This window comes from Coregonus clupeaformis, chromosome 33 (assembly GCF_020615455.1).
Source record: "Coregonus clupeaformis isolate EN_2021a chromosome 33, ASM2061545v1, whole genome shotgun sequence".
Lineage (NCBI taxonomy): Eukaryota > Metazoa > Chordata > Actinopteri > Salmoniformes > Salmonidae > Coregonus > Coregonus clupeaformis.
In genome coordinates, this window is record NC_059224.1 from 12,198,362 (window position 1) to 12,225,863 (window position 27,502).

The 27,502-nt window shown below is 43.8% G+C and overlaps 1 protein-coding gene and 1 non-coding gene across 4 annotated transcripts in view; both read left to right on the forward strand.

Annotated features, from left to right (window-relative positions):
* LOC121548651 (MAM domain-containing glycosylphosphatidylinositol anchor protein 2-like) overlaps positions 1 to 27,502 on the forward strand; it is a 321,553-nt gene that overhangs the window by 225,258 nt on the left and 68,793 nt on the right. For 2 of the 3 annotated variants that reach the window (XM_045210138.1, XM_045210139.1), the window contains exons 9-10: positions 3,770 to 4,090; positions 19,304 to 19,573. In XM_045210138.1, the coding sequence (XP_045066073.1) occupies positions 3,770 to 4,090; positions 19,304 to 19,573 (591 nt within the window). The remainder of the gene's footprint in view (positions 1 to 3,769; positions 4,091 to 19,303; positions 19,574 to 27,502) is intronic. The other variant, XM_041860170.2, reaches the window with a different exon arrangement.
* trnat-ugu lies at positions 6,401 to 6,474 on the forward strand. The gene has a single exon. It is a non-coding gene; the product is annotated as a tRNA-Thr (tRNA).

A 27,502-nucleotide genomic window follows, 5' to 3' on the forward strand; every position in this document is an offset into this window, starting at 1 on the left:
CTGTAGCGTTAAGATTTTCCTTCACTGGAACTAAGGGGCCTAGCCCGAATAGAAGATAAGGACCTTGACTCCTTAAAGGTACAGTCATCGAAATGACGTTGCCACAAGCAGCACCGCAGATATTGCGATGAGCAAGATGCAAGACTTCGCTCTCACAGTCACACACAGTATCTGCGCATGTGCTCTGGTTCGCGTCACTTTCTTACAACGTGGTAGCCACGAGACCAAAATAGCGGAGAAGTTTAGCCTCGTGCTCCAACGCTTTTAGTTATTGTGGAAATTGACCCACAATGCTGTTTACTTTGTGCATCTACGTCATATTGCTGACTCTACCATTAAGTTTTATTTTATTGGAAGCAAATATATCACGTCCGATGCATTTTAGTTATTTATTCCTCTCTTTGACCTTCGCTCATGACGTCTGTCTGTGCATCAGCTCTTCATTGTTTTTACATCGCTTACTTACATTAGTGTTGCACGGTTTACCGAAACTTCTGTACTTTTTCGATACTAGAACATGAAAAACGTTTCAGTACTACAATTTGTGTTATTTTCGGTACTTCTGTCAAATGTGTCTGACGGATCAAGCCTGTCTATCAACGCAGCCGACCCCTTATTATAGCGCTCACTGTGCCTGCTCCACTTACTCACTGCTAGCCTGCACTGGGAGTCTGAGCTGCATCATGTTAGCTCCCTGCCTGCTCCACTTACTCACTGCTAGCCTGCACTGGGAGTCTGATCTGCATCATGTTAGCTCCCTGCCTGCTCCACTTACTCACTGCTAGCCTGCACTGGGAGTCTGATCTGCATCATGTTAGCTCCCTGCCTGCTCCACTTACTCACTGCTAGCCTGCACTGGGAGTCTGAGCTGCATCATGTTAGCTCCCTGCCTACTCCACTTACCCACTGCTAGCCTGCACTGGGAGTCTGATCTGCATCATGTTAGCTCCCTGCCTGCTCCACTTACTCACTGCTAGCCTTCACTGGGAGTCTGAGCTGCATCATGTTAGCTCCCTGCCTACTCCACTTACTCACTGCTAGCCTGCACTGGGAGTCTGATCTGCATCATGTTAGCTCCCTGCCTGCTCCACTTACTCACTGCTAGCCTGCACTGGGAGTCTGAGCTGCATCATGTTAGCTCCCTGCCTGCTCCACTTACTCACTGCTAGCCTGCACTGGGAGTCTGATCTGCATCATGTTAGCTCCCTGCCTGCTCCACGTACTCACTGCTAGCCTGCACTGGGAGTCTGAGCTGCATCATGTTAGCTCCCCACTTATGCTGCACAGAAGTTAACACACTTGAATAATGTGACACGGCATGTAGAAATGTTTTTATAAAAGAAGCTACTACTATACAAATATTGTTGATCAGTACAATAAAATAAGTTCACCTGTATCCCAATGAAATCAGCCAAAACAAGCTCAATAACATGCATTCACCTATATTGTGAATAGGCCTAAGCTACATCTTGATTTACCCTGTTTATCAATAGAGATTTACCATTCAAATAATTTATTACCATTATGTAGTTAGATTGATAAAAACAAAGTCAAATTGATTGATTCATTAATGCATATAAAGTTGAAGTCGGAAGTTTACATACACCTTAGCCAAATACATTTAAACTCAGTTTTCCACAATTCCTGACATTTAATCATAGTAAAAATTCCGTCTTAGGTCAGTTAGGATCACCACTTTATTTTAAGAATGTGAAATGTCAGAATAATAGTAGAGAGAATGATTTATTTCAGCTTTTATTTATTTCATCACATTCCCAGTGGGTCAGAAGTTTACATACACTCAATTAGTATTTGGTAGCATTGCCTTTAAATTGTTTAACTTGGGTCAAACGTTTCGGGTAGCCTTCCACAAGCTTCCCACAATAAGTTGGGTGAATTTTGGCCCATTCCTCCTGACAGAGCTGGTGTAACTGAGTCAGGTTTGTAGGCCTTCTTGCTCGCACACGCTTTTTCAGTTCTGCCCACACATTTTCTATAGGATTGAGGTCAGGGCTTTGTGATGGCCACTCCAATACCTTGACTTTGTTGTCCTTAAGCCATTTTGCCACAACTTTGGAAGTATGCTTGGGGTCATTGTCCATTTGGAAGACCCATTTGCGACCAAGCTTTAACTTCCTGACTGATGTCTTGAGATATTGCTTCAATATATCCACCTAATTTTCCTTCCTCATGATGCCATCTATTTTGTGAAGTGCACCAGTCCGTCTTGCAGCAAAGCACCCCCACAGCATGATGCTGCCACCCCCGTGCTTCACGGTTGGGATGGTGTTCTTCGGCTTGCAAGCCACTACCTTTTTCCTCCAAACATAACGATGGTCATTATGGCCAAACAGTTCTATTTTTGTTTCATCAGACCAGAGGACATTTCTGCAAAAGGTACGATCTTTGTCCCCATGTGCAGTTGCAAACCGTAGTCTGGCTTTTTTATTGCGGTTTTGGAGCAGTGGCTCCTTCCTTGCTGAGCAGCCTTTCAGGTTATGTCGATATAGGACTCATTTTACTGTGGATATATATACTTTTGTACCTGTTTCCTCCAGCATCTTCACAAGGTCCTTTGCTGTTGTTCTGGGATTGATTTGCACTTTTCACATCAAAGTACGTTCAACTCTAGGAGACAGAACGTGTCTCCTTCCTGAGCGGTATGGCGGCTGCGTGGTCCCATGGTGTTTATACTTGCGTACTATTATTTGTACAGATGAAAGTGGTACCTTCAGATGTTTGGAAATTGCTCCCAAGGATGAACCAGACTTGTGGAGGTCTTGGCTGATTTCTTTTGATTTTCCCATGATGTCAAGCAAAGAGGCACTGAGTTTGAAGGTAAGCCTTGAAATACATCCACAGGTACACCTCCAATTGACTCAAATTATGTAAATTAGCCTATCAGAAGCTTCTAAAGCCATGACATCATTTTCTGGAATTTCCCAAGCTGTTTAAAGGCACAGTCAACTTATTGTATGTAAACTTCTGACCCACTGGAATTGTGATACAGTGAATTATAAGTGAAATAATCTGTCTGTAAACAATTGTTGGAAAAATTACTTGTATCATGCACAAAGTAGATGTCCTAACCGACTTGCCAAAACTGTAGTTTGTTAACAAGAAATGTGTGGAGTGGTTGAAAAACAAGTTTTAATGACTCCAACCTAAGTGTATGTAAACTTCCGACTTAAACTGTATGGCTGTCTCTGAAAAATGTTGATGTAAAAATAAATGCTAAGGATATTGAAGATGCCCAACGATTGAACAGAGCAGTAACTGAATTTATCTGTCTGGATCAAGTGCCATTCTGTGACTTTGGTTAATATGCCTTATTTTTTTTGCCGTGGTATCGTTTTGGTATTGTTTTGGTATCGTTTTGGAATCGTTTTGGTATCAAGTATCGTGATGGTATCATGTATTGTGATACTGAACCTGGTATCGGTATTGAAGTCAGAATTCTGTTATTGTGACAACACTAACTTACATTTAACCCTTTCCCTGTTGGTCACCATGCTTGGTGACTTTTCATACTGTTCTGTAGATACTTTGATCCGAGCTAACAGCCATCTCTCCAACTCGCTCCGTGGCATGGTTATCCATACTAGCATTGTGTGTATGTGACCGAATACTCAACTCAGCTGCACTCAACTCAAACTCCATCAAATCCATCGCAACATGGATGCTCATTCGCTTCCCCATCCCTCCCCCTCTTCCCCCGTCGACCATTCCCCCTTACCCCGCCAGCCGACTTTCTAGAGCCCCATATCAGTCCCTCCTCTGTTTTTCTCTTTCTTAGTTCCTCCCAACCTGACAGTGCCGCGGGGTAAGAGCCCCCTGGTGGTTCGGGAGGGTGACACGGTGGAGCTCGAGTGTCTGGTTTCAGGGAAGCCCAAGCCCATTATCCTGTGGTCTCGGGCCGATAAGGAGGCGCCCATGCCGGATGGGAGCCTGCAGGTGGAGAGCTACGACGGGGTGCTGCGGATCGTCAACGTGTCCAGAGAGATGACCGGCTCCTACCGCTGCCAGACCAGTCAGTTCAACGGGTTCAACGTGAAGCCCAGGGAAGCTGTGGTGGAGCTCATCGTACAATGTGAGTAGAGGGTTGGTTTGAGTGTGGGCCAGGGTTTGTGTGGGTGGAGTTGTGTGGAGCATGTTTGTGTGTTCGGATGCTGTGTCTGAATGAAGTACCTGTTATTGTTTATGTGTTAGGTCTGTCTCTTTGCCTCATTCACACCAGACCACACTCAATGTGTATTTGCTTGTGTACACCTACAGCATGTGTGTAACAGAACAGCAGCCTCAATGGATCTTTCCCACACTCTTAGAACAAAAGGTTCCAAAAGGGTTATCGGCTGTCCCCATAGGAAAACCCTTTTTGTTCCAGTTAGAATACCCTTTTTGGTTCCAGGTAGAATCCTTTTGGGTTCCATGTAGAACCCTCTATGGAAAGGGTTCTACATGGAACCCAAAAGGGTTTTATCAGGAACCAAAAATTGTTATTCAAAGGGTTCTTCTATGGGCACAGCCGATAACCCTTTTAGGTTCTTCTAGCACCTTTTTTTCTAAGAGTGCACTTTCTCTCTTTATCCACTCCACACCTCTCTTCCTCTCCACACCCATCCAATTTTCCTTTGAACGAAAGGAACATGAGTTCCATCCACCGTAGGTTGGTAACACCTTAATTGGGGAGGAAGGGCTCGTGGTAATGGCTGGAGTGGAATAGGTGGAATGGTTTCAACACATCAAACATATGGAAACCACATGTTTGACTACGTTTCATTACATTTTACATTTTAGTAATTTAGCAGACACTCTTATCCAGAGCGACTTACAGTTAGTGAGTGTGTACATTTTCATACTGGCCCCCTGTGGGAAACGAACCCACAACCCTGGCGTTGCAAGCGCCATGCTCTACCAACTGAGCTACACGGGACCTACTTTCATAAATTCCATTCCAGCCATTACAATGAGCCCATCCTCCTATAGCTCCTCCCACCAGCCTCCTTTGGTCCCATCCTCTTTATCTGTCAGGTCGCTCAGACACAGAGGCAGCACCCCTTCACACCTCTCAGCCTCTTAGAGAGGAGCATGAACAGTGCTACAGCTGAGGGATGGATAGCCTAGCTACCAGCTAACAGGGACACAAAGGCACATACATGATCCATGTCTAGGGCCTGTGTGTGTGAAGCTGAGTGGAGGCTGAGGAGTTGGTTATAGATCCCCACGCTTCACACACGCACACACATGCATACACATACACACACACATACGCACATACACACAAACTGTCAGCAGGCGTCAGAATAGACCCTCAGCTCCAGTACAGGACTGTACTGCTTCCCATTGAAACCCCACTCCTCCTTAAGATGTGACATTCAAAGATAGCTTAACGCCTAATTAGCAGAAGGCTAAATTATTTCCTGCTGGTATTTATTTTGAATTCATTTATGTACATTTGAATATTTAAAATGATAGACGGGGATTCAAAGCGGTGTCACTCATTCACAGGCATGGACGTTTTTCAGGAGAGAAAAAAACGAGGGAAATGAAAGCAATCCATGCATGACGCCGGGTGAATGCAACCATTTTCTCTGGCAAGTGATTATAGGAAATAAGGGAAACTTATGGAAAGGGTTGATTCTGTGACTGTGTGCCATACATTCAGATTGGTCTATTGTTATTGGTGCTTTAAAGTTTTCATGACTGGAATCCCCATTGTTTTATCACATGACCCAGTTAGTTAGTTAGTTAGTTAGTTAGTTAGTTAGTTAGTTAGTTAGTTAGTTAGTTAGTTAGTTAGTTAGTTTAGCCCTCACATGTTCCAATCAAAACTGCCATATATATTCTCTCTAAGCCAATAAAATACTCACTAACCAGATGATCACAAACAGGAGATTCTCCATTGAAAGGGCTTCATAGTCCAAGACCAGGCTTCATCTGTATCCAGGATACTGGCCCTAGGTGTGTATTTGGAGTAGACAGTACACTATGAACAGTTATGGAGCAAACAGTCACAAATAATCAATCACAAAATGACTATAATGGAGAAGGAACTCAAGTAACCGCAGTTCTTTTTTGTTATTTTTTATTATTTTGTTATGGCCATCACATTTGCGTTAAGTAATTAATGAGATGGCTCTGCGAGGAGAATTTATGAAGTTGTGATGTGAATTGATTGTTATTATAATACTGATGACAGACAGCGCATATCAATGGTTAGCGGCTGGGCTCGGCTATGCACAGATGAAATGGCTGAAATGGTCAACAAAGGATTTAGCCACTAAGAAGATCATTCACCTCAGCTCACTCTCTACAACAACACTTTAGATCCTCAGGCCTCACACAGACAGGCAGCTCACATGAATAGATGTAGGGAGGCAATGAGGGTGCAAATATATTAGTCCCGTGTAGCTCAGTTGGTAGAGCATGGCGTTTGTAACGCCAGGGTTGTGGGTTCGATTCCCACGGGGGGCCAGTATGAAAATGTATGCACTCACTAACTGTAAGTCGCTCTGGATAAGAGCGTCTGCTAAATGACCAAAACATATTAGGTGAACATGGTGATATTGTGCCTCTCACAACATCTCCAATGCAATGTTGTGGGAAGAAGCAAACCATTAGTAGAACAGTATACTGTATATTAGGGCGGCAGGTAGCTTAGTGGGTAAGAGCGTTGTGCCAGTAACCGAAAGGTCGCTGGTTCTAATCCCCGAGCCGACTAGGTGAAAAATCTGTCGATGTGCCCTTAAGCAAGGCACTTAACCCTAATTGCTCCTGTAAGTCGCTCTGGATAAGAGCGTCTGCTAAATGACGTAAATGATTTTTTTTATTTTATTTTTATTTTATTTCACCTTTATTTAACCAGGTAAACCAGTTGAGAACAAGTTCTCATTTACAACTGCGACCTGGCCAAGATAAAGCAAAGCAGTGCGATAAAAACAACAACACAGAGTTACATATGGGGTAAAACAAAACAAAGTCAAAAATACTGATGATATTGAGACACTTTTTGAATCAGGTGTGTTAGTGCAGGGCTACAAAAAAAACATGTATCACTGTGGGTCACCAGGACAATTGACACACATTGATTGACTTCTAGCTAGGTGGTTCGATAGGATCCTACTTTATAGAAGGCATCGGAGACCATCATACATTCTGAATGCCTATCTGAAGATGGAAAAAGGTCATTTTTTCAGAAGAGGAAATGAATGGATGCAGCTCCTCTTCCCTCTATTCTTTGGTATTTTGTATTTATTAGGATCCCCATCTGCCGCTGCAAAAGCATCAGCTACTCTTCATGGGGTCCACATGAAACATGACATAATACATAGTCCAGAGCATTATTAGTCAAGGACTGAAATACATACATTTAAAACGTTACATAGTCTACATATCAGTACATACACACAATATCTAGGTCTAATACATAGTACAGTGCAAATTGCAATACAATATATATAAAATGGCTGTCTCTTCACAGTCCCCTTTGTGCAGTAAGGTGTTCTTTTATCTGTTTTTTGAAACTGGTTTTATTGCTAGCTTGACTTACCTGGGGTGGTAGAGAGTTCCATGTAATCATGGCTCTATTTAATACTGTGTGTTTCCCAGCCTCTGTTCTGGACCTGGGGACTGTGAAGAGACCTCTGGTTGCATGTCTTGTGTTGTACCGATGACTGTCCAAACTGTGTGCCAACTGCTTGAACAGACAGTTCGGTACCAGGGTAGAACAATCACCAGTGGTGGAAAAAGTACTCAATTGTCATACTTGTGTATAAGTAAAGATACCTTAATAGAAAATGACTCAAGTAAAAGTGAAAGTCACCCAGTAAAATACTACCTGAGTATTTTACTTAAGTACTTTACACCACTGGCAATCACTCCCACCAGCAGCAACAGGTCAAGATGATCCAGTCTGCCTTTGTGTCGTAAGGCAGCGGCGGTGAGACTACTATTCTGCGTATCATTTGTCTTAGGGCAGCACAATTAGATCTGGAATAAAAGCAAACAAGATAACAAGGGGACACTAACTCAAAGGCCTGTCCAGAAGCTTTTTAGCATCCCTCCGCAATCAATCACATTAATGAAAATATCTGTTAGGCAGGCTTGTCATGCTGTTTCTCTTCATCAGGAAAATACGCAGATAAAACAAAGACGAAACGATCCTAATAGGATTTGCCCGTACTACGCAAAAAAAATTATTTTGTCCCTTTTAAGAAGATATGAAAAAATAAAAAATGTCCTCCGTCTTTGATGTTAAATGGCTATCCTCCTCAGACTCAACAAACTAATAACAGCATACAGTTACATAAAAGGTTTAATATATTCAAACAAAACGCAATGAACTATCTCCAAAGCCATTTTTATAAGAATAATGTTCACCATGGAACACTCATCTAGCCAATAAGTTGGTAAATTGTACCATTCTCCTCTGAATTAATCATCATCCCTCCGTATTATAACATGAGCCATACCCATGGAAACACACCATACATTCAAATGGCCTGTGCCAGTAACTGAAAATATAATCTGAATACTAAAAACCTACAGTCTAATGCTTAACATAGTAAACAGGTCTCTGTATATAACGTTGCCCCAGTTACATCCTAAGAAACTAATGAAATAGGCCCTCAGTGAAAAATATCCCTCCGCCCTGAAGGTCCCATCTTCACTCTGAGCCAAAAGTAAAAGTAGAAACAACAACATGTTTTCTTCCCTGAGGGAGAGTACCCAGCTAGCACATTTGGTTACTTGGAGTTGCGGGAACGTACGTTTTTGATTTCCCATTGGTTCAGGGAACGAAGCCATACGTTTCCTGACCGTTAAAATTGAACGTTTTCTAAACGTGATATTTTTGGCTATTCTGGGAACTTACATTTTTAGGCTGTAGAGAGGTTCTGAGAACGTTTTTCTATGGTTTCCTGAAAGTTTTCCTGGGAGGTTATATTAATGTTCTGAGAATGGAAATTATAGGTTATTTGAAGGTAATTAAATAACATACTGAGAACATGTTTCAATATGACTTTTAATAACACTGCTAGCTTAGTTTGGGTTAACTGTTTTGAACTCCAAGCACAGATGGGACACATGGAAATTCAATTCCTTAGGCATTAATCATGCAAACACATTAATTTTGTATTGTGGCATGGCGTCAGTGAGATTTGAACCTATGATCTTCATCCATGGAATTAGTCCACTGTGGCACCAGGATGGAGCTACCATGACATGTTTTTTTAACTCATACAAAGCTGTTCATTTTAGTCCATTCAACTCGATCCTATTTCATTACGGTCAGGTGTGGCCAATTAGTGGGCATGGCCTACACACCTGAACATACTTAACAAGACAGAGGATCGAGTTTTGTTGACACTGAGAATGGAATGTATATGTTTTTAAATAACGTTCTTTGAACGTTAGTAGTGTTTTCTTTTGGTTTAATGGAACATTTTCTTAATGTTCTAAGAACATGACTTTCAATAGGAAACCTGTAGAAAACATTATGCTGAAGTACTGAAATTCCCACAGAAGAATGTTATTTTCTTAATGTTATCTGAACAATTTGAGAACATTGCTGTAAATACAACCATGAGGAAAACTGCATAAAACGTTATGCTGAAATAGAGCAAAAGTAAAATAAAATAACAGTAGGAAGGCTATGTACAGGTGGGTATGTGCAGAGTCAATGTGCGGGGGCACCGGCTAGTTGAGGTAGTTGAGGTAATATGTACATGTGGGTAGAGTTAAAGTGACTATGCATAGATCATTAACAGAGTAGCAGCAGCATAAAAAGATGGGGTGGGGGTGCAAATAGTCCGGGTAGCCATGATTAGCTCTTCAGGAGTCTTATGGCTTGGGGGTAGAAGCTGTTGAGAAGCCTTTTGGACCTAGACTTGGCGCTCCGGTACCGCTTGCCATGCGGTAGCAGAGAAAATCTCTCTCTCTGTATCTCTCTGTCTCTCTCTCACTCTGTCTCTCTCTCTCTCTCTCTCTCTCTCTCTCTCTCTCTCTCTCTCTCTCTCTCTCTCTCGCCCTCTTTCTCCCTCGTCCCTCCTCTCACTCTCCTTCCTTCCCTCTATGTCTCTCCCATTCCTTCCCTCCCCTTCTGTCATCTATCTCTCTCCCTCCCTCCCTCCCTCTCTCTCTTGGCCTGTCTCCCGCCGTGTGAGAGCGAGCCAATCCCTCTGAGACGTTTTTCTCAGCTGCGTCTCCAGACCTCAGCGTGGACGACTAAGAGACGGAGCAGCAGCAAAGCCGCCGCGTTTAGTAACTCGATCAAGGGCCGAGGTACAGTCCTCTGAAGCAAAGAGCATTAGAGGCGTGATGGAAGGAGCCGAGCGGGGCCCAGTTGACAGCTTTGATATGTAAAAACATGCATCTGTTCACTGCTCAGCTCGCACTGGCCGTGCCAGAAGGGGAGGTAGAGAAGGATTGAGAGGCCTCATCTCATCTCACCAAAGTATCCAGGAAATATATATTGGCTCTAATAGAAACGCAAAGCAAGGGCCCAAATCAGCTGTGAAACTCTATGTTCTGCTGTCTCTCGTGTTCCTCTCCTCCACACCACGTTACGCCCGCCTTTTGTGCCTTTTGAGTGAGTCTCGCCCGAGCGTAGCAGCGGCTCTAACTGACATACATCAAACGACACCCGGATGGGGATAAAGAGACTGTTGACGGAATTAGACGATTATTGTTTTTTATTAATTTTCCTTTCTGCAGCCACAAAGGTGAAAACGACAGCCCGCGGGTGCTACAACACAACATTTGAGGCCTGAAATTTGAATAACCTGTTTTTATAGAACAATGTTGAATTGATCAGCTGCGTCGAATGAACTGCGTTGCCGCAGGTGCAAAGGTCAGTGAACGTGTTGGTTGTAAACCGGAAGCTTGGACAGAGTAATTTACGAGCAAGTCGATGGCGGTGGTAAACCTATTAGTGATTTAGTGAAACCCACCACGCATTCCAACGACTACCACATTGAATAGCATTAATTGTCCCTATCTAAAAGTGTATTAACATTATGTTAATGCAGATCCTACTGTTGGAAGTCCATTGTTGTATTTTTCTCTGGCCTTAGTAGAAGCAGTGAAGAGGGGTGTGTTGAAATGAAGCAGCAGTGGATCTCTGCATTATTCAACAACGCAGAGAGACTCATTATCAATAGTTAATTCACACTCATCGTTAAATATTCCATCAGTTTGACTAGTTAATGACTGTTAGGTCCTGTATCAGAACTCAATATCAAAACACATTGGATTTCCAAAGGTTGCACACATAAGAATGGTTCTCTTTAGATAAAAGGCCTATATGTGGGTTGTGTGCATGTATGTTTCCCTGCAGGTTGTGCAAAAGTCAATGCAGCAAGAAACTTGGAACTGTGAGGAATAGACATTATAAATCTGTGTTGTACCAAGGTGGTGGTGTGGGGAAAATGTAGAGAGAAGGACAGAGTGAGAGGGAGAGACGGGGGAGAGCAGAGAGGGAGAGACGGGGGAGAGCAGAGAGGGAGAGACGGGGGAGAGCAGAGAGGGAGATGGAGAGGCAGAGAGAGGAGAGACGGGGAGAGCAGAGAGGGAGATGGAGAGGCAGAGAGAGGAGAGATGGGGGAGAGCAGAGAGGGAGATGGAGAGGCAGAGAGAGGAGATATGGGAGAGAGCAGAGAGGGAGATGGAGAGGCAGAGAGAGGAGAGACGGGGGAGAGCAGAGAGGGAGATGGAGAGGCAGAGAGAGGAGAGACGGGGGAGAGCAGAGAGGGAGAGACGGGGGAGAGCAGAGAGGGAGATGGAGAGGCAGAGAGAGGAGAGACGGGGGAGAGCAGAGAGGGAGAGACGGGGGAGTGCAGAGAGGGAGAGACGGGGGAGAGCAGAGAGTGAGATGGAGAGGCAGAGAGAGGAGAGACGGGGGAGAGCAGAGAGGGAGATGGAGAGGCAGAGAGAGGAGAAACGGGGGAGAGCAGAGAGGGAAATGGAGAGGCAGAGAGAAGAGAGACGGGGGAGAGCAGAGAGGGAGATGGAGAGGCAGAGAGAGGAGAGATGGGAGAGAGCAGAGAGGGAGATGGAGAGGCAGAGAGAGGAGAGACGGGGGAGAGCAGAGAGGGAGATGGAGAGGCAGAGAGAGGAGAGGGAGGGAAGGAGAAAGAGCAAGATAGAGTGAGAGACAAGAATAGGCTGTTGGCTGTGCCACATGGGGAGAACTGGTGAACCTTGAACCCTACCACACAAAGGGAATGGAGTCTGCCTAACACCATACAACATGGATAAGCACACACACATACACACACACATACACCAAAATGGACTCCAGCAGCGAGTGTTTGTGTATACTTTATTTATATGGCTCCCTGATGGATGTATCAGAAGTCTGAGTCGAGGGAAATGACATCTGAATGCCAAGCTTTTCCCTGAACCATTCAGTGTCCCTGACAGCATGGATACACACGCACACACACATGCACGCACACACAAACACACAAGCACACACACACACACACACACACACACACACACACACACACACACACACACACTCACGCATATGGTTTCAGACAGCATCTATACTGTGTCTATGTCTTAGTGTGTCTGAGCCCAGGGAGAGGCTCTCTGTGTCCCCTTCCTTCCCAGATCTTGGTGTGTCTGAGCCTGGGTAGAGGCCCTCTGTGTCCCCTTCCTTCCCAGATCTTGGTGTGTCTGAGCCTGGGTAGAGGCCCTCTGTGTCCCCTTCCTTCCCAGATCTTGGTGTGTCTGAGCCTGGGTAGAGGCCCTCTGTGTCCCCTTCCTTCTCAGATCTTGGTGTGTCTGAGCCTGGGTAGAGGCCCTCTGTGTCCCCTTCCTTCCCAGATCTTGGTGTGTCTGAGCCTGGGTAGAGGACCTCTGTGTCCCCTTCCTTCCCAGATCTTGGTGTGTCTGAGCCTGGGTAGAGGCCCTCTGTGTCCCCTTCCTTCCCAGATCTTGGTGTGTCTGAGCCTGGGTAGAGGCCCTCTGTGTCCCCTTCCTTCCCAGATCTTGGTGTGTCTGAGCCTGGGTAGAGTCCCTCTGTGTCCCCTTCCTTCCCAGATCTTGGTGTGTCTGAGCCTGGGTAGAGGCCCTCTGTGTCCCCTTCCTTCCCAGATCTTGGTGTGTCTGAGCCTGGGTAGAGGCCCTCTGTGTCCCCTTCCTTCCCAGATCTTGGTGTGTCTGAGCCTGGGTAGAGGCCCTCTGTGCTCCTTACTGTTGTAATCATACACACAGATGACTATCACACACACTATCCACCAGTGACTGATGATGGATTACTCCTGAGCTCCAATGTTCGTCCCCAAACACATACACTCTCCCCAAACCACACACCAAATAAACACACACACACTCTCCCCAAACCTTCGACACACACACACACACACACACACACACACATACACACACACACCAAACACACGCACTCTCCCCAAACCTGCGACATTACAGCAAACCAGCGCCCTCACGACCCCACCACCTGCCCTTACTGCTAAGCAGCAGCAGTAGTAGTAGCATGCTCCCACTCAGGGAATATCAGAGATCCTGTATACCGCTTCAACCTCGTCACGCAGCTGTTCCACTGGATAACTACTGTAGGGATGAGGGCGTAGAGCCCATGTTTAAAAGATGTTCCCTTACGTAAGGCAAAAACCCTTATTCTTTTCATTCTATTCGCCATGGCTTCCGTAGTCATTTGTCTTCCTGTGCGAAATAGAACTGCACTTACCGCAATTTGGTGTAGTGCTAGTCAGGGAGGCTGCGGAGCATAGGGCCTGATTTGCAGCCATTGTACACAAGCCTACAATTTGAATGTAATAAGTGTAGATTCGGTTCAGACGCAATCCTTTAAGACTGTGTTAGTTGTTCCGCTCTGTAAAAGCACAGGAGGAAGGAGCGGTTTTCTGTTTTCATTGAGCTGAGAATAAAAGGAGCTGTCTGTCGGAGAGAACACATAACACACACACACTCACTCACTCACACACACATACACTCACACACACACTCAAACACACACACACAAACACACACACACGAACACACTCACTCACTCACACACACACACACTCACACACACACACACACTCACTCACTCACTCACTCACTCACTCACTCACTCACACACACACACCCACACTCAAACACACTCACACTCACACTCAAACACACACACACACGTGTAACACGAGACTACAGATTCTGCTCTTCTCTTTTACGTTACACAACCACAACAAAATATTCTCTCATATTTTTCCCTCAAACATTATGTTTTATTTATGTTACGTTCATATAATCCTCTGTGTGGTTATTCACATTCATACTTAGCAGGCAGCGAGTCTAACTCATCCTGGTGATTTGTTTAATTGATCATATGCAGTAAGTCATTCATTAAAACCTTGGTGTTGAGAGGCTGAGGACGAGGGTTTGTGGGCACACAAATAAAAACCTTGGTGTTGAGAGGCTGAGGACGAGGGTTTGTGGGCACACAAATAAAAACCTTGGTGTTGAGAGGCTGAGGACGAGGGTTTGTGGGCACACAAATAAAAACCTTGGTGTTGAGAGGCTGATGACGAGGGTTTGTGGGCACACAAATAAAAACCTTGGTGTTGAGAGGCTGAGGACGAGGGTTTGTGGGCACACAAATAAAAACCTTGCTGTTGAGAGGCTGAGGACGAGGGTTTGTGGGCACACAAATAAAAACCTTGGTGTTGAGAGGCTGAGGACGAGGGTTTGTGGGCACACAAATAAAAACCTTGGTGTTGAGAGGCTGAGGACGAGGGTTTGTGGGCACACAAATAAAAACCTTGGTGTTGAGAGGCTGAGGACGAGGGTTTGTGGGCACACAAATAAAAACCTTGGTGTTGGAGAGGCTGAGGACGAGGGTTTGTTGGCACACAAATAAAAACCTTGGTGTTGAGAGGCTGATGACGAGGGTTTGTGGGCACACAAATAAAAACCTTGGTGTTGAGAGGCTGAGGACGAGGGTTTGTGGGCACACAAATAAAAACCTTGGTGTTGAGAGGCTGAGGACGAGGGTTTGTGGGCACACAAATAAAAACCTTGGTGTTGAGAGGCTGAGGACGAGGGTTTGTGGGCACACAAATAAAAACCTTGGTGTTGAGAGGCTGAGGGCGAGGGTTTGTGGGCACACAAATAAAAACCTTGGTGTTGAGAGGCTGAGGACGAGGGTTTGTGGGCACACAAATAAAAACCTTGGTGTTGAGAGGCTGAGGACGAGGGTTTGTGGGCACACAAATAAAAACCTTGGTGTTGAGAGGCTGAGGACGAGGGTTTGTGGGCACACAAATAAAAACCTTGGTGTTGAGAGGCTGAGGACGAGGGTTTGTTGGCACACAAATAAAAACCTTGGTGTTGAGAGGCTGAGGACGAGGGTTTGTGGACACACAAATAAAAACCTTGGTGTTGAGAGGCTGAGGACGAGGGTTTGTGGGCACACAAATAAAAACCTTGGTGTTGAGAGGCTGAGGACGAGGGTTTGTGGGCACACAAATAAAAACCTTGGTGTTGAGAGGCTGAGGACGAGGGTTTGTGGGCACACAAATAAAAACCTTGGTGTTGAGAGGCTGAGGACGAGGGTTTGTGGGCACACAAATAAAAACCTTGGTGTTGAGAGGCTGAGGACGAGGGTTTGTGGGCACACAAATAAAATGCCCTTTTGGATTACCATCTTCATCCCACTGTTTCTTGTATATTTATTTTTTGGGTACTTTTTACCCCTTTTTCTCCCCAATTGGTAGTTACAGTCTTGTCCCATCGCTGGAACTCCTGTACGGACTCGGGAGAGGCGATGGTCGAGAGACAAGCGTCCTCCGAAACACGACCACGCCAAGCCACACTGCTTCTTGACACACTCCCCGCTTAACCCGGAAGCCAGCCGGTCGGAAGGCCCTGTTACGTTGTTGTTTCAGCTCTCCCTTCTTCTTTCCTCTGGCCCAGTGCACATGCTACACACACGCACTGAGGCATATGCTAATTCTGGCCAATTAAGCATCTTGTATGTAATTATCTTCTTCTCTCTCCTCTCTCTCGCTCTGTGTTGCTGTAGTTTTAAACCCCCACTGTGACTTCTGTCAAACATCTGTATAGAGATCGTGAAGATTGTCAAGTGAGAGCATCCTTAGGAGAGATAGTTAGTCATAACCACACACATGATTGCTAACAACACCTCCCACACAAAATAATATATTTACATGCACACACATACTCTCTCTCGCTATCTCTCTCTCTCTCTCTCTCTCTCTCTCTCTCTCTCTCTCTCTCTCTCTCTCTCTCTCTCTCTCTCTCTCTCTCTCTCTCTCTCTCTCTCTCTCTCTCTCTCTCTCTCTCTCTCTCTCTCTCTCTCTCTCTCTATCTCTCTCTCTCTCTCACTCACTCACTCACTCACTCACTCACTCACTCACTCACACATACACACCTTTCCTGATGGTTATACCTACAGGGCCATATGGGCAGAGTCAGGCCCTGACCTTGCATGGATGTGTCTGGGTGAATTATTCCCATGAAGAGGTCTGGTCTGGTGAAAGGGGAGACACAGCTTGTCCCATTCACAAAACGCTTATTAATGAATTGATATTGATTTCCCAATTTTGGAGATTATTCAGATGCAGTCTCTCATCCTAAATCTCTGTCACCAGATTCAGATCACGCATGACAGATTTTGTTTTAAACATTGGTTTATTAATTGATTCCCCACAGCTGTGTATTAATTTCATCATCAGTCTTTTGTCATTTGTTTTGATTCTTGGTTTCTCATCCCTCAGTGATCAACTCTCCTATATGCTAATTATCGTCAGCTGGTTTCCTAAGTGTTTTTGGATACTCTAATTGTGTCAACTACAAAATCTCATTAGTTGACATGACATGAAGTATGCTTTTACAGTATGCTTTTGTATTCATCCCCCTTGGCGTTTTTCCTATTTTGTTGCATTACAACCTGTAATTTAAATGGATTTTTATTTGGATTTTATGTAATGGGCATACACAAAATAGTCCAAATTGGTGAAGTGAAATGAATGAAAATAAATAACGGAAAAGTGGTGTGTGCATATGCTATGAAGCCCCTAAATAAGATCTGGTGCAACCAATTACCTTCAGAAGTCACATAATTAGTTAAATAAAGTCCACCTGTGTGCAATCTAAGTGTCACATGATCTCAGTATATATACACCTGTTCTGAAAGGCCCCAGAGTCTGCAACACCACTAAGCAAGGGGCACCACCAAGCAAGCGGCACCATAAAGACCAAGGAGCTTTCCAAACAGGTCAGGGACAAAGTTGCGGAGAAGTAAAGATCAGGGTTGGGTTATAAACAAATATCTGAAACTTTGAACATCCCACGGAGCACCATTAAATCCATTATTAAAAAACTGAAAGAATATGTTATATCTAGCCTAGTTGTAGAAGAACGGACATCTGCACAGTTTCACATTGTACATCACTCTGTCGTTTAATGACATGTGCCACACATTCTGACAACCCATTCATCCGTAACGCAGCACACTGTCGTAAACCATAACAACGTACAGTACGACGTACAGCACGTCGTACCATACATAACATATGGCACCACAACAAACCTGCCAAGAGAGGGCTGCCCACCAAAACTCACGGACCAGGCAAGGAGGGCATTAATCAGAGAGGCAACAAAGAGACCAAAGATAACCCTGAAGGAGCTGCATAGCTCCACAGCAGAGATTGGAGTGTCTGTCCATAGGACCACTTTAAGCTGTACACTCCGCAGAGCTGGGCTTTACGGAAGAGTGGCCAGAAAAAAGCCATTGCTTAATGGAAAAAATAAGCAAATATGTTTGGTGTTCGCCAAAAGGCATGTGGGAGACTCCCCAAACATATGGAAGAAGGTACTCTGGTCAGATGAGACTAAAATTTAGCTTTTTGGCCATCAAGGAAACCGCTGTCTGGCGCAAACCCAACACCTCTCATCACCCCGAGAACACCATCCCCATCATGCTGTGGTGATGTTTTTCATCGTCAGGGACTGGGAAACTGGTCAGAATTGAAGGAATGATGGAGGGCGCTAAATACAGGGAAATTCTTGAGGGAAACCTGTTTCAGTCTTCCAGAGATTTGAGACTGGGACGGAGGTTCACCTTCCAGCAGGACAATGACCCTAAGCATACTGCTAAAGCAACACTCAAGAGGCTTAAGGAGAAACATTTAAATGTCTTGGAATGGCCTAGTCAAAGCCCAGACCTCAATCCAATTGAGAATCTGTGGTATGACCTAAAGATTGCTCTACACCAGCGGAACCCATCCAACTTGAAGGAGCTGGAGCAGTTTTGGCTAGATGTGCCAAGCTTATAGAGAAATACCCCAAGAGACTTGCAGCTGTAATTGCTGCAAATGGTGGCTCTACAAAGTATTGACTTTGGGGGGTGAATAGTTATGCACGCTCAAGTTTTCAGTTTTTTTGTCTAATTTCTTGTTTGTTTCACCCAAAAAATTATTTAGATCTTCAAAGTGGTAGGCATGTTGTGTAAATCAAATTAATTCCAGGTTGTAAGGCAACAAAATAGGAAAAATGCCAAGGGGGGTGAATACTTTCGCAAGCCATTGTAACTGAAGTAAAACACAGTCCACTCTTTTACCTCTGTTTCCTCCTCCTCCCTCTCTCTCTCTCTCTCTCTCTCTCTCTCTCTCTCTCTCTCTCTCTCTCTCTCTCTCTCTCTCTCTCTCTCTCTCTCTCTCTCTCTCTCTCTCTCTCTCTCTCTCTCTCTCTCTCTCTCTCTCTCTCTCTCTCTCTCTCTCTCTCTCTCTTCTCACATCTCTTTCTCTATCCCTCACAGACCCTCCATCATTGGGAAATGTGCTTTAGAGTACAAGAGTAGAGAGCTCCCTCGTGAAAATTTATTTTTTCTCTAAGCAGTCTTGAGTGTTTTGTGCCCTTCCCATAGCGTCCCACAGTGATCTGAGTAAATGACACTAGATATTTCTTCCCCTCTCTATGGCTCTTCCAGTTCCCTGTTCTAACTCTGAGTGCTTTTCTCCCTACCTCTCCAGTGTCTCCTCTTCCTATTCATCTCTCTGTCGCTCCCAAAGCCTTATAAGCCTGAGTCTTGAAGACAGAATGAGAGATGGTACTACACCTTCCAATCCCAGTGTTTCTCCTTAACCCGTCCAAGACCCTCCCACAGTGAAATAAAAAAATTCATAAGACTACCCCGCTCTTTCTCTCGCTCTGTTTCACTCCCTCTTGTTCTTTCTGTGAGACTCTGTGGTTCTTCCTGGGTCACCCTAACTCTATCTAAGTCTAACTGCTTCCTTCCCCCCTCCCCTCCCAGACCCTCCGTCGGTGGAGCCTGTTTCGTTGGAGATGCGTCAGGGCCTGGGCCGGCCGGTGGCCATGAACTGCCGGGTCCTGCGTGCCCACCCCTCCCGGGTGCTGCGCTACGAGTGGCGGCTGGGGAACCGCCTGCTCCACGCTGGACACTTCGACCAGAGCGATGAGACAGAGTACACCGTCAAAAGCCTCAACCGCGAGGGCTGGGGGGAGTACACCTGTGATGTCATCAATGAGGCCGGTGCCGGGCGCTGCACCTTCTTGGTAACAGGTAAGGAACACTTTATGTTTTTTAAAATGCGTTTAAATAAAGTTTGCTTTGATACTTTCTGTTCCCAGTTGCTGAAATCACTCGATGTGGTTTATAGCGCTGCATTCTGGCTTTACTTGTCCAATATAAGAATGCTAATTATACTGAACAGAATTTATATTGGCTCTTTCTCTAGGTCTCAAAGCACTTCACATTTTATGAGGTATAACTCACATCATCTTCCTCTCACAATGTGTTAATAAAACCCACCCACTTGGATTGACATGCAGCAGAGCAGCCATTTTGTGTCCCATCTGCTGTGCGTCTTCTCTGGAACAGAGTTCTGAAGCAGAATGAGATTTCCCCATCCCCATCACGGTAATTAAACTTCCCAGGGATGTATTCTTGATGGCTGAATGATGTGAATGATGTCTGCAGCAAATTGAAACCTGCCTGTCAGACGGTTAGGTAACTATAGTACGTGTGTCATGAGGTAATGGATTGAAAAGGAGTGGGCGAGACAGGGCATAATACAGATTGTCAATTTGAATGCGAGAGACGTTGTCACGTTCGTTGAGTACAGGATTGGACCAAGGTGCAGCGTGGAATGCATACATGTTTATTAACAAAGTTAACACACGACAAAACAACAAACGCAACGTAACGTAACGTGAAGCTCACAATGGCTACACACAAACAAGCCAAACAAGAGTCAAGATCCCACAACATAGGTAGGCAAAATGGCTACCTAAGTATGATCCCCAATCAGAGACAACGATCGACAGCTGCCTCTGATTGGGAACCACACCCGGCCAACATAGAAATATACAATCTAGATCTACACATAGATACCTAGATATTCACATGAAAACCTCTAGCATTCACACCCTGACCAACCTAACTAAAGAATAACAGGCTTTCAAGGTCAGGGCGTGACAGACGTCTTCTATAAGATCCATGTCAGTCGTAACAGCTACCTTTACACATCCCCTAGTTTGTGTCCCAATTGGCACCCTATTCCCTATATAGTGCACTACTTCTATGGGTCCTGGTAAAAATAGTGCACTAAATAGGGAATAGGGTGCCATTTAGGAAGCAGCCCTCTAGATTACTAATGAAAGCTCGTACTATACGGGAAGGACCCAATCCTTCAGACAGGACACAGATCTGTTGGGTAATGCATGATTATCCCCTCTGGCAATGTTTGTGGTGGAGTGCCTGAAAGTAGCAGGAGGAGCAGTCAGTGGCCGTGTCATCGGTCACACAGAGCGTTTGTGTTTTATGACAGGGACAGATTAGTTGAGAGAGAGAGAGAGAGAGAGAGAGAGAGAGAGAGAGAGAGAGAGAGAGAGAGAGAGAGGTAGCGAGGGAGGGAGGGAGAGAGAAAGACAGATTGAGAAAAGGAGAGAGAGTGAAATAGACAGTGCCAGGGGACAGTGGCTTAAGTGGCTGAGGATCAAAGTGACAAATACTCTTCAGTCCCGAACCTTTCCATTCCTAGTGGGAGGTCTGGGAGATGGAAACCTTCACCTGGGTCTCTCTCTCTCTCTCTCTCTCTCTCTCTCTCTCTCTCTCTCTCTCTCTCTCTCTCTCTCTCTCTCTCTCTCTCTCTCTCTATCTATCTATCTCTCTCTCTCTCTCTCTCTCTCTCACTCTATTTCTCTCTGCAGTTTGTTGCTGTAGTTTGGAGGCATAGCTTTGCCTCAGAGTCTAACTAACCAACAAGTGAACTAACTAACTAGCGAACTAGCTAGTTCGCTAGTTAGTTCACTAGTTGGTTAGTTAACTAGTTAGTTAGATAGCGAGTTATATTGTTAGCTAGTTAGTTGGTTAGCTAGTTAGCTAGTTAGTTAGTTAGTTAGCTAGTTAGTTAGTTAGCTAGTTAGTTCATTAGTTAGTTAGTGGCCCCCGGAACCAGGAATCCAATGGAATCCAATGTACCCTGTCCCTCCCCATACTCCCTTTCTTAACTACCCCCTCCTCCTCCTCCCATCCTAAAACATGAGCTCTTCCAATGTATCCTGCACCACCTAATCCCCACCACCACCACCATCTGAAAAGATGAGGCTAGTCCGATCCCTGTCCGTGTCTGCAGCTGTGGCCGGACATAATGACATAATGTCCTGATTAATAGCATGTTGATCAGACTGGCCACCGGCTGGGGTTTACTGTTAGACAGTGAGTTAAGTAGTTGACCTGTTTAAGACAAGTCAGACACAACAGTCTGAATGCCAAGTCTCTGGATCAGTGTATTAGACCTCAAGTAGACCAGTAGAGGAGAAAGTAATCACATGGGAAGGTAATCCAAAGATGTAACAATTTGCCTCAAACTAAGTTTGCTTCGGTTCTGTGTTGTTTGTTGCCCTAAAATCAGCCTTAATTCCCTGGCATAGACTCACTCTTCAAGGACCAGTCCACTCATGTGGATCCTTCACTTTTGGCATCTTGTTTACCAAAACTAGGCCTGTATAGCAATATGTATGATGGCTGAGGAATGGGGTGCGATGAGTTTGTGGAGCAGTTTGTGGAGGAATGGAGAATGGGTATAGTATGCTGTGAAACAACAAAGCTTCAATGGATGTCAATCCTTCAATGTGGAGGTGAGAGAGAGAGAGGGGGGGGGAAGTGTGTGAGAGAGAGACAGACAGAGAGAGAGGGGAAAAAGAGAGAGAGAGACAGAGAGAGAGAGGGGGGGGGGGTATGATAGAAGAGAGAATGAGGGAGGGAGAGAGAGAGAGAGAGCAAGCAGAAAGAAGATCAGGTCTGTGTTCAGTAAAACTATATCAGTCAAAGTCATTGGCTGAAAGCCAGGGTGGGTCGATTAAACCCAGGGTCTCAGCCATCACGCCAGGGGACACGCACACGCACACACACTCCAAAGCCGGGCAGCAGGCCATGCTCAGGGGCAAACACACACACTTTATCACACTGCTGATCAGGAGCCAGGCCATGCCAGGGGGCGTGTGTATGTGAGTGTGTGTGTGTGTGTGTGTGTGTGTGTGTGTGTGTGTGTGTGTGTGTGTGTGTGTGTGTGTGTGTGTGTGTGTGTGTGTGTGTGTGTGTGTGTGTGTGTGTGAGTATGTGTGTGCCAGGCTGCTGGGGACATCTGCGGTACCAGTGGCTTTACTGAGATGAGATGGCCCTTCAATCCTGCCAGAGCAGAGTGGCAGAGTGGCAGCCAGCGTCTTCAGAGGGTTTACTCTGCACCACTGAGCCCTGGCAGGAACCTGGCACCACATTGTAGAATGATCCCCGCAGCCCCTTCATCTCAGGGTGGCATACACTACTCAAAGCCGCAACATGCAACAATTTCAAAGATTTTACTGAGTTACAGTTCATATAAGGAAATCAGTCAATTTAAATAAATTCATTAGGCCCTAATCTATGAATTTCACATGACTGGGCAAGGGCGCAGCCACGGGTGGGCCTGGGAATATGCCCACCCACTTGGGAGCCAGGCCAATCAGAATGAGTTATTCCCCACAAAAGGGCTTTATTACAGACAGAAATGCTCCTCAGCATCAAATGGTTTAACCTGCACAAGTGAGCCTTATTGGCAGGATAGGATAGTGTTCTTCAATTCGGTCCTGGTCAGAGTTTGCAGGATTTTGTCACAGCCAACACTAACACATCTGATTCTGTTAATTAAAGGTTTAATGATCAGTTGAATCAGGTGTGTTAGTATTGGGCTGGAACAAATGCCTGAACTCCCTGTGTGTATAATAAAGAATACTTTCTTAAATGAATATAGAGTAAAACAGTTCTGTAGGATTAGCGCTTAGAGCATGTTGAGAATATTTACAAAAGAAGAGAATACCTACACTCACTGTTCAGATGTCCCCCTGTTTAGATGCCACCCTGTTCAGATGCCCCCCTGTTCAGATGCCCCCCAGAGTTTTCCACCACTGCAGTCAAAATGTTTCTCCATTAAAATTCTGGAAGCATACGAACAGCGTATTTTTCTTTTTTATCACATCATATTTCATATACTCTAGTAGTCTGCACCTGTACACTGTGTACCTGGACACGCAGTGCATATTCCCCTCCCCCCCCCCGCCGCTCAGACTAGCAGTGTGACAGTGATGGATAGCCAATGATGTGACATGATGTGCTTTAGAAACCGACAGGGAGCATATGAATAGTGCTATCTATCTGTTATAGAGGAGTCTGTCAGCCCTGAAGGACAGGAGCATAATGTACAGGTTATATATAGTCACGTGAGTTGGAATCCTTTATGATAAAAAGCCTGATAAGCATCTATATATGCAGCATAGTCTCATTATTATATGTAAAAAATAGTGACATTTAAAAGGGCAATCTGCAGTTGCTACATCAATTTTGGGACTTTGAAATTAATGATATGAACCCATTGATTCTTGAGTAATATACTGTAACTTAGAAATGTCGTACCCCATCAGAACCCAAAATGTAAGCTTTGTTTTCTCTAACTGTGTTTGTAAACAAAGTAAATCTAAACAAACACTATGTAGCCTCAAAATATGGTTACAACTATAGTTTTGATATCATGGATGGTCAGTCCTTGCATCCATACCTCTGTCTATGAATTTGAGAGTAGGTATATTTCTCCAGCCCCATCCCTCAACTTTTTACCGAAACGGGTGGAGAAGCTTTATTCTTGTTCCAACTGCTGATTGCCACTTTAAGTTAAATATGTCTTTAATCCAAACCCAGCCAACTGTTATTACAACAATAGTGAAATTGTAACAGTAGCTCAGTTAATATTAATAATACATCCCTCCTCTATAGAACACATTTCCCTTGGCATTCAGAATCCAGACTGGAACATTGTCATGTTTTATGTCTAGACATATTTGTTAGACAAAGGCACTGTGATGTTTGGGAAGCAGAGTTTGAGCCTCATGAGGGGAAAAAGATTTGTATGCGTTTCTTTGAACAACTGTGTTCTTTGAACCACTCTCCAAACTGAGTCTAGTGTACAGTTAAGCCACTGGAAAACAAATATGTCATTGGGTATTTGTTGCCACCATTTCAAACACTTGGATATTTCATTCCAAAGCAGGCATTTGTTTTTTGACACATTGCTGGAGTTTGGGTTCAACATCATATAGTTTTGTTCACATTTTCATTTTGTTTTGTTTTCAATGTATATTAACATACATATTATGCCAGTTTGTTTTACTCATAAATACAAATTAATATTAATTTAGCGTGGTCATTAGCATACGTCTAGCTGCTATATGACTTGTGACTGGAGCAGCGTTGTTTTCATAAGGAGCCTCAGCTACAATACATCCTATATCTATGTTTATGGGAGGAAGGTACAGACAGACTAGCATATCGCTGCTGGACAGCTTCTCTATAAATAGAATTATGTTCATAAACCACTGAAATCAAATGGGTAGTGGTGGTGGGTAGGTACAATAGCGGGAGTAGAAGCGATTCATAGCTTGTTGTTTGTGGTTTGTCCCTCTGTGTTCCAGTCTATTTCAATTGTTCCATTTGGAGAGAGAGAGAGAGAGAGAGAGAGAGAGAGAGAGAGAGAGAGAGAGAGAGAGAGAGAGAGAGAGAGCGAGAGAGAGACCACGTGGAGATGGAGAAGGGTTTTTGTTTTCTTCCCCAAGTACATATGACCTATTTCTGAATAGGAACCGGTTTATCCACCCCCAGATCAAAGCTGACTTTTTATATTACATTAATATACAGGATGTCCTTTTAGGAATGGTTTTCTGTGACAGGTGTATGAACTTTCAAAGTCACATGTCTACAAAACATGGAATAAATAACAGAGGAATGAAATTGGAGAGAGAGAGAGAGAGAGAGAGAGAGAGAGAGAGAGAGAGAGAGAGAGAGAGAGAGAGAGAGAGAGACTTATCCCTGGGAGTTTCTGTAACATTTCCCAGCATGGGCTCAGCTCACAACCGCCAGGTATAATCTTATTGTATTCAGTACTTCATATTTTCTCTACAATTTGGTTTACTAGAACGATTACTACTGTAGAATACAGGTATGTGATGGTTAGTTAATTGCAAGCAAATTTAGGGAATACATGTCAAAATGATATATACTGTCCTTGAACAGAAGGGATGGTTAGATATCTATGAATTGTTTTTGTATCTCATGTCTTGTGAAAATATGGTTGATTGGATTATTTTCAAAATGCCACAAAAAAAATAATTCTGAACTGTGATAGAAAGAGCATGATAAATATCACATTAAAGTCCATTAGTATACACTTCCTGGATCTGAACAGGTTTTTATGGAAATGATACCAAACACATCTCCCAAATATTGTTCTGCTCTACTCTAACCCCATTAGATTTCTTACTCTTGTTAAATTATTTTATATTGTTGATGAATGAGCTAGTCTTTTTGTGTGGATAGAATATTGTATTTTCAACAGCTTTATCCATGTAGGCTTGTGATCTCCAATCGGCTGTCCAAACAATTGTAAAGCATCATTAACCTGATTTATTGTCTATAGGATTCAGGATGAAAAACGTTTAGGAGAGATTGTGACTTATTATCTCAGGTGATTATGAGAATTGATCAAACTAGTGAGAGGTTGAGAGAAACAGTGAATCTTGATTTCCGCCCAAAGCAGTATACTACCTTTTTTATCACTATTTTGTTGATGGGTTTAGAAGACTTATCTTCAGAAACTGAAGTGATTGATTGTAAAAGTGAAAGGCTTAACCTCAGAATTGATTGATTGGACGCTAAAGCAGATTTGTTAAGTTATGTTGAATGTATGTAGTATCTAAACAGTTTAGGACTTTGCTGACGTTTGAAAATGGTGTGTTAGAGGAAGTTGACTCAGCTTGTGGAAGCATCTGGAAAGCATTACTATAGGGCCCCCCTAAAACAGAGGAAGTCTGTTATGTGAAGGCCTGGGATTGGTCTGTAGGAAAACCACCCATATCATGTTACATATTATAAATACCATGGTTGGAACAAAGGACGGAAAGAATATAACATATTAAGATTGGGTCAGTTGTTCTCCAGATGTCTGCAGGAGTCTGTAAATTGACGCTGAAATCTTTGATGTAATAAACCATTATAATCAAGGACAGTGTCAGCGGATTTCTTGTCATCACAGCATAATTAGCATCGTTATTTCGATGCCACATGTATTCACAAGTTCTCTTTGACTTTGTGTTGGGAAAGTACTGTACCATATGCAGTCATTGAGTTCAAGCTTCATATAATCTTCATTTTCTCTCATTCACTGTACTTTTCACAGGCATTAGCATTGAAATTGGAGTTTTGCAATTAAACATGTAAATAGTTCAATTATTCATATCCAGACTTCATGTACTTTTAAACCATGTCTATTGAAGATAAAGTTAACATGACTGTTGCGTGACTGGCGAACTGCTTCAAATTAATAACTTAACCACTTGATTTTTTAGGGAGTAGATCAGCTTTAATATTGCAGATAGATTGTAGCTTCCATCAATGTAATTGTCTGCATCACTTCCAATCCCCCATATTATTTTTTTCTCGCAAATATATATATTTGTGTATGTATATATATATATATATATATATACATATACACTACCGGTCAAAATATTTAGAACACCTACTCATTCAAAGGTTTTTCTTAATTTTTACTATTTTCTATATTGTAGAATAATAGTGAAGACATCAAAACTATGAAATAACACATATGGAATCATGTAGTAACCAAAAAAGAGTTAAGATCTTCCATGGTAGCAAGATCTTATATATTTTTGCTAACTTTCTATTAAAATGTATTGGAGTGAGATCATGTATTTCATTTGGGATATGTATTCCGAGTATATCCACATCACCATCAGACCATTTTATTGGTAAACTACATGGTCATGTAAAAAAAATATTTTTTAGTGATCCAATACGTAATATAGTACACTAATCCTAATTTGGTTGTGATCCAGAGAGGTTAGAAAATGTCTAGATCTAGATCCTCTATGAGGCTGTGGAGGG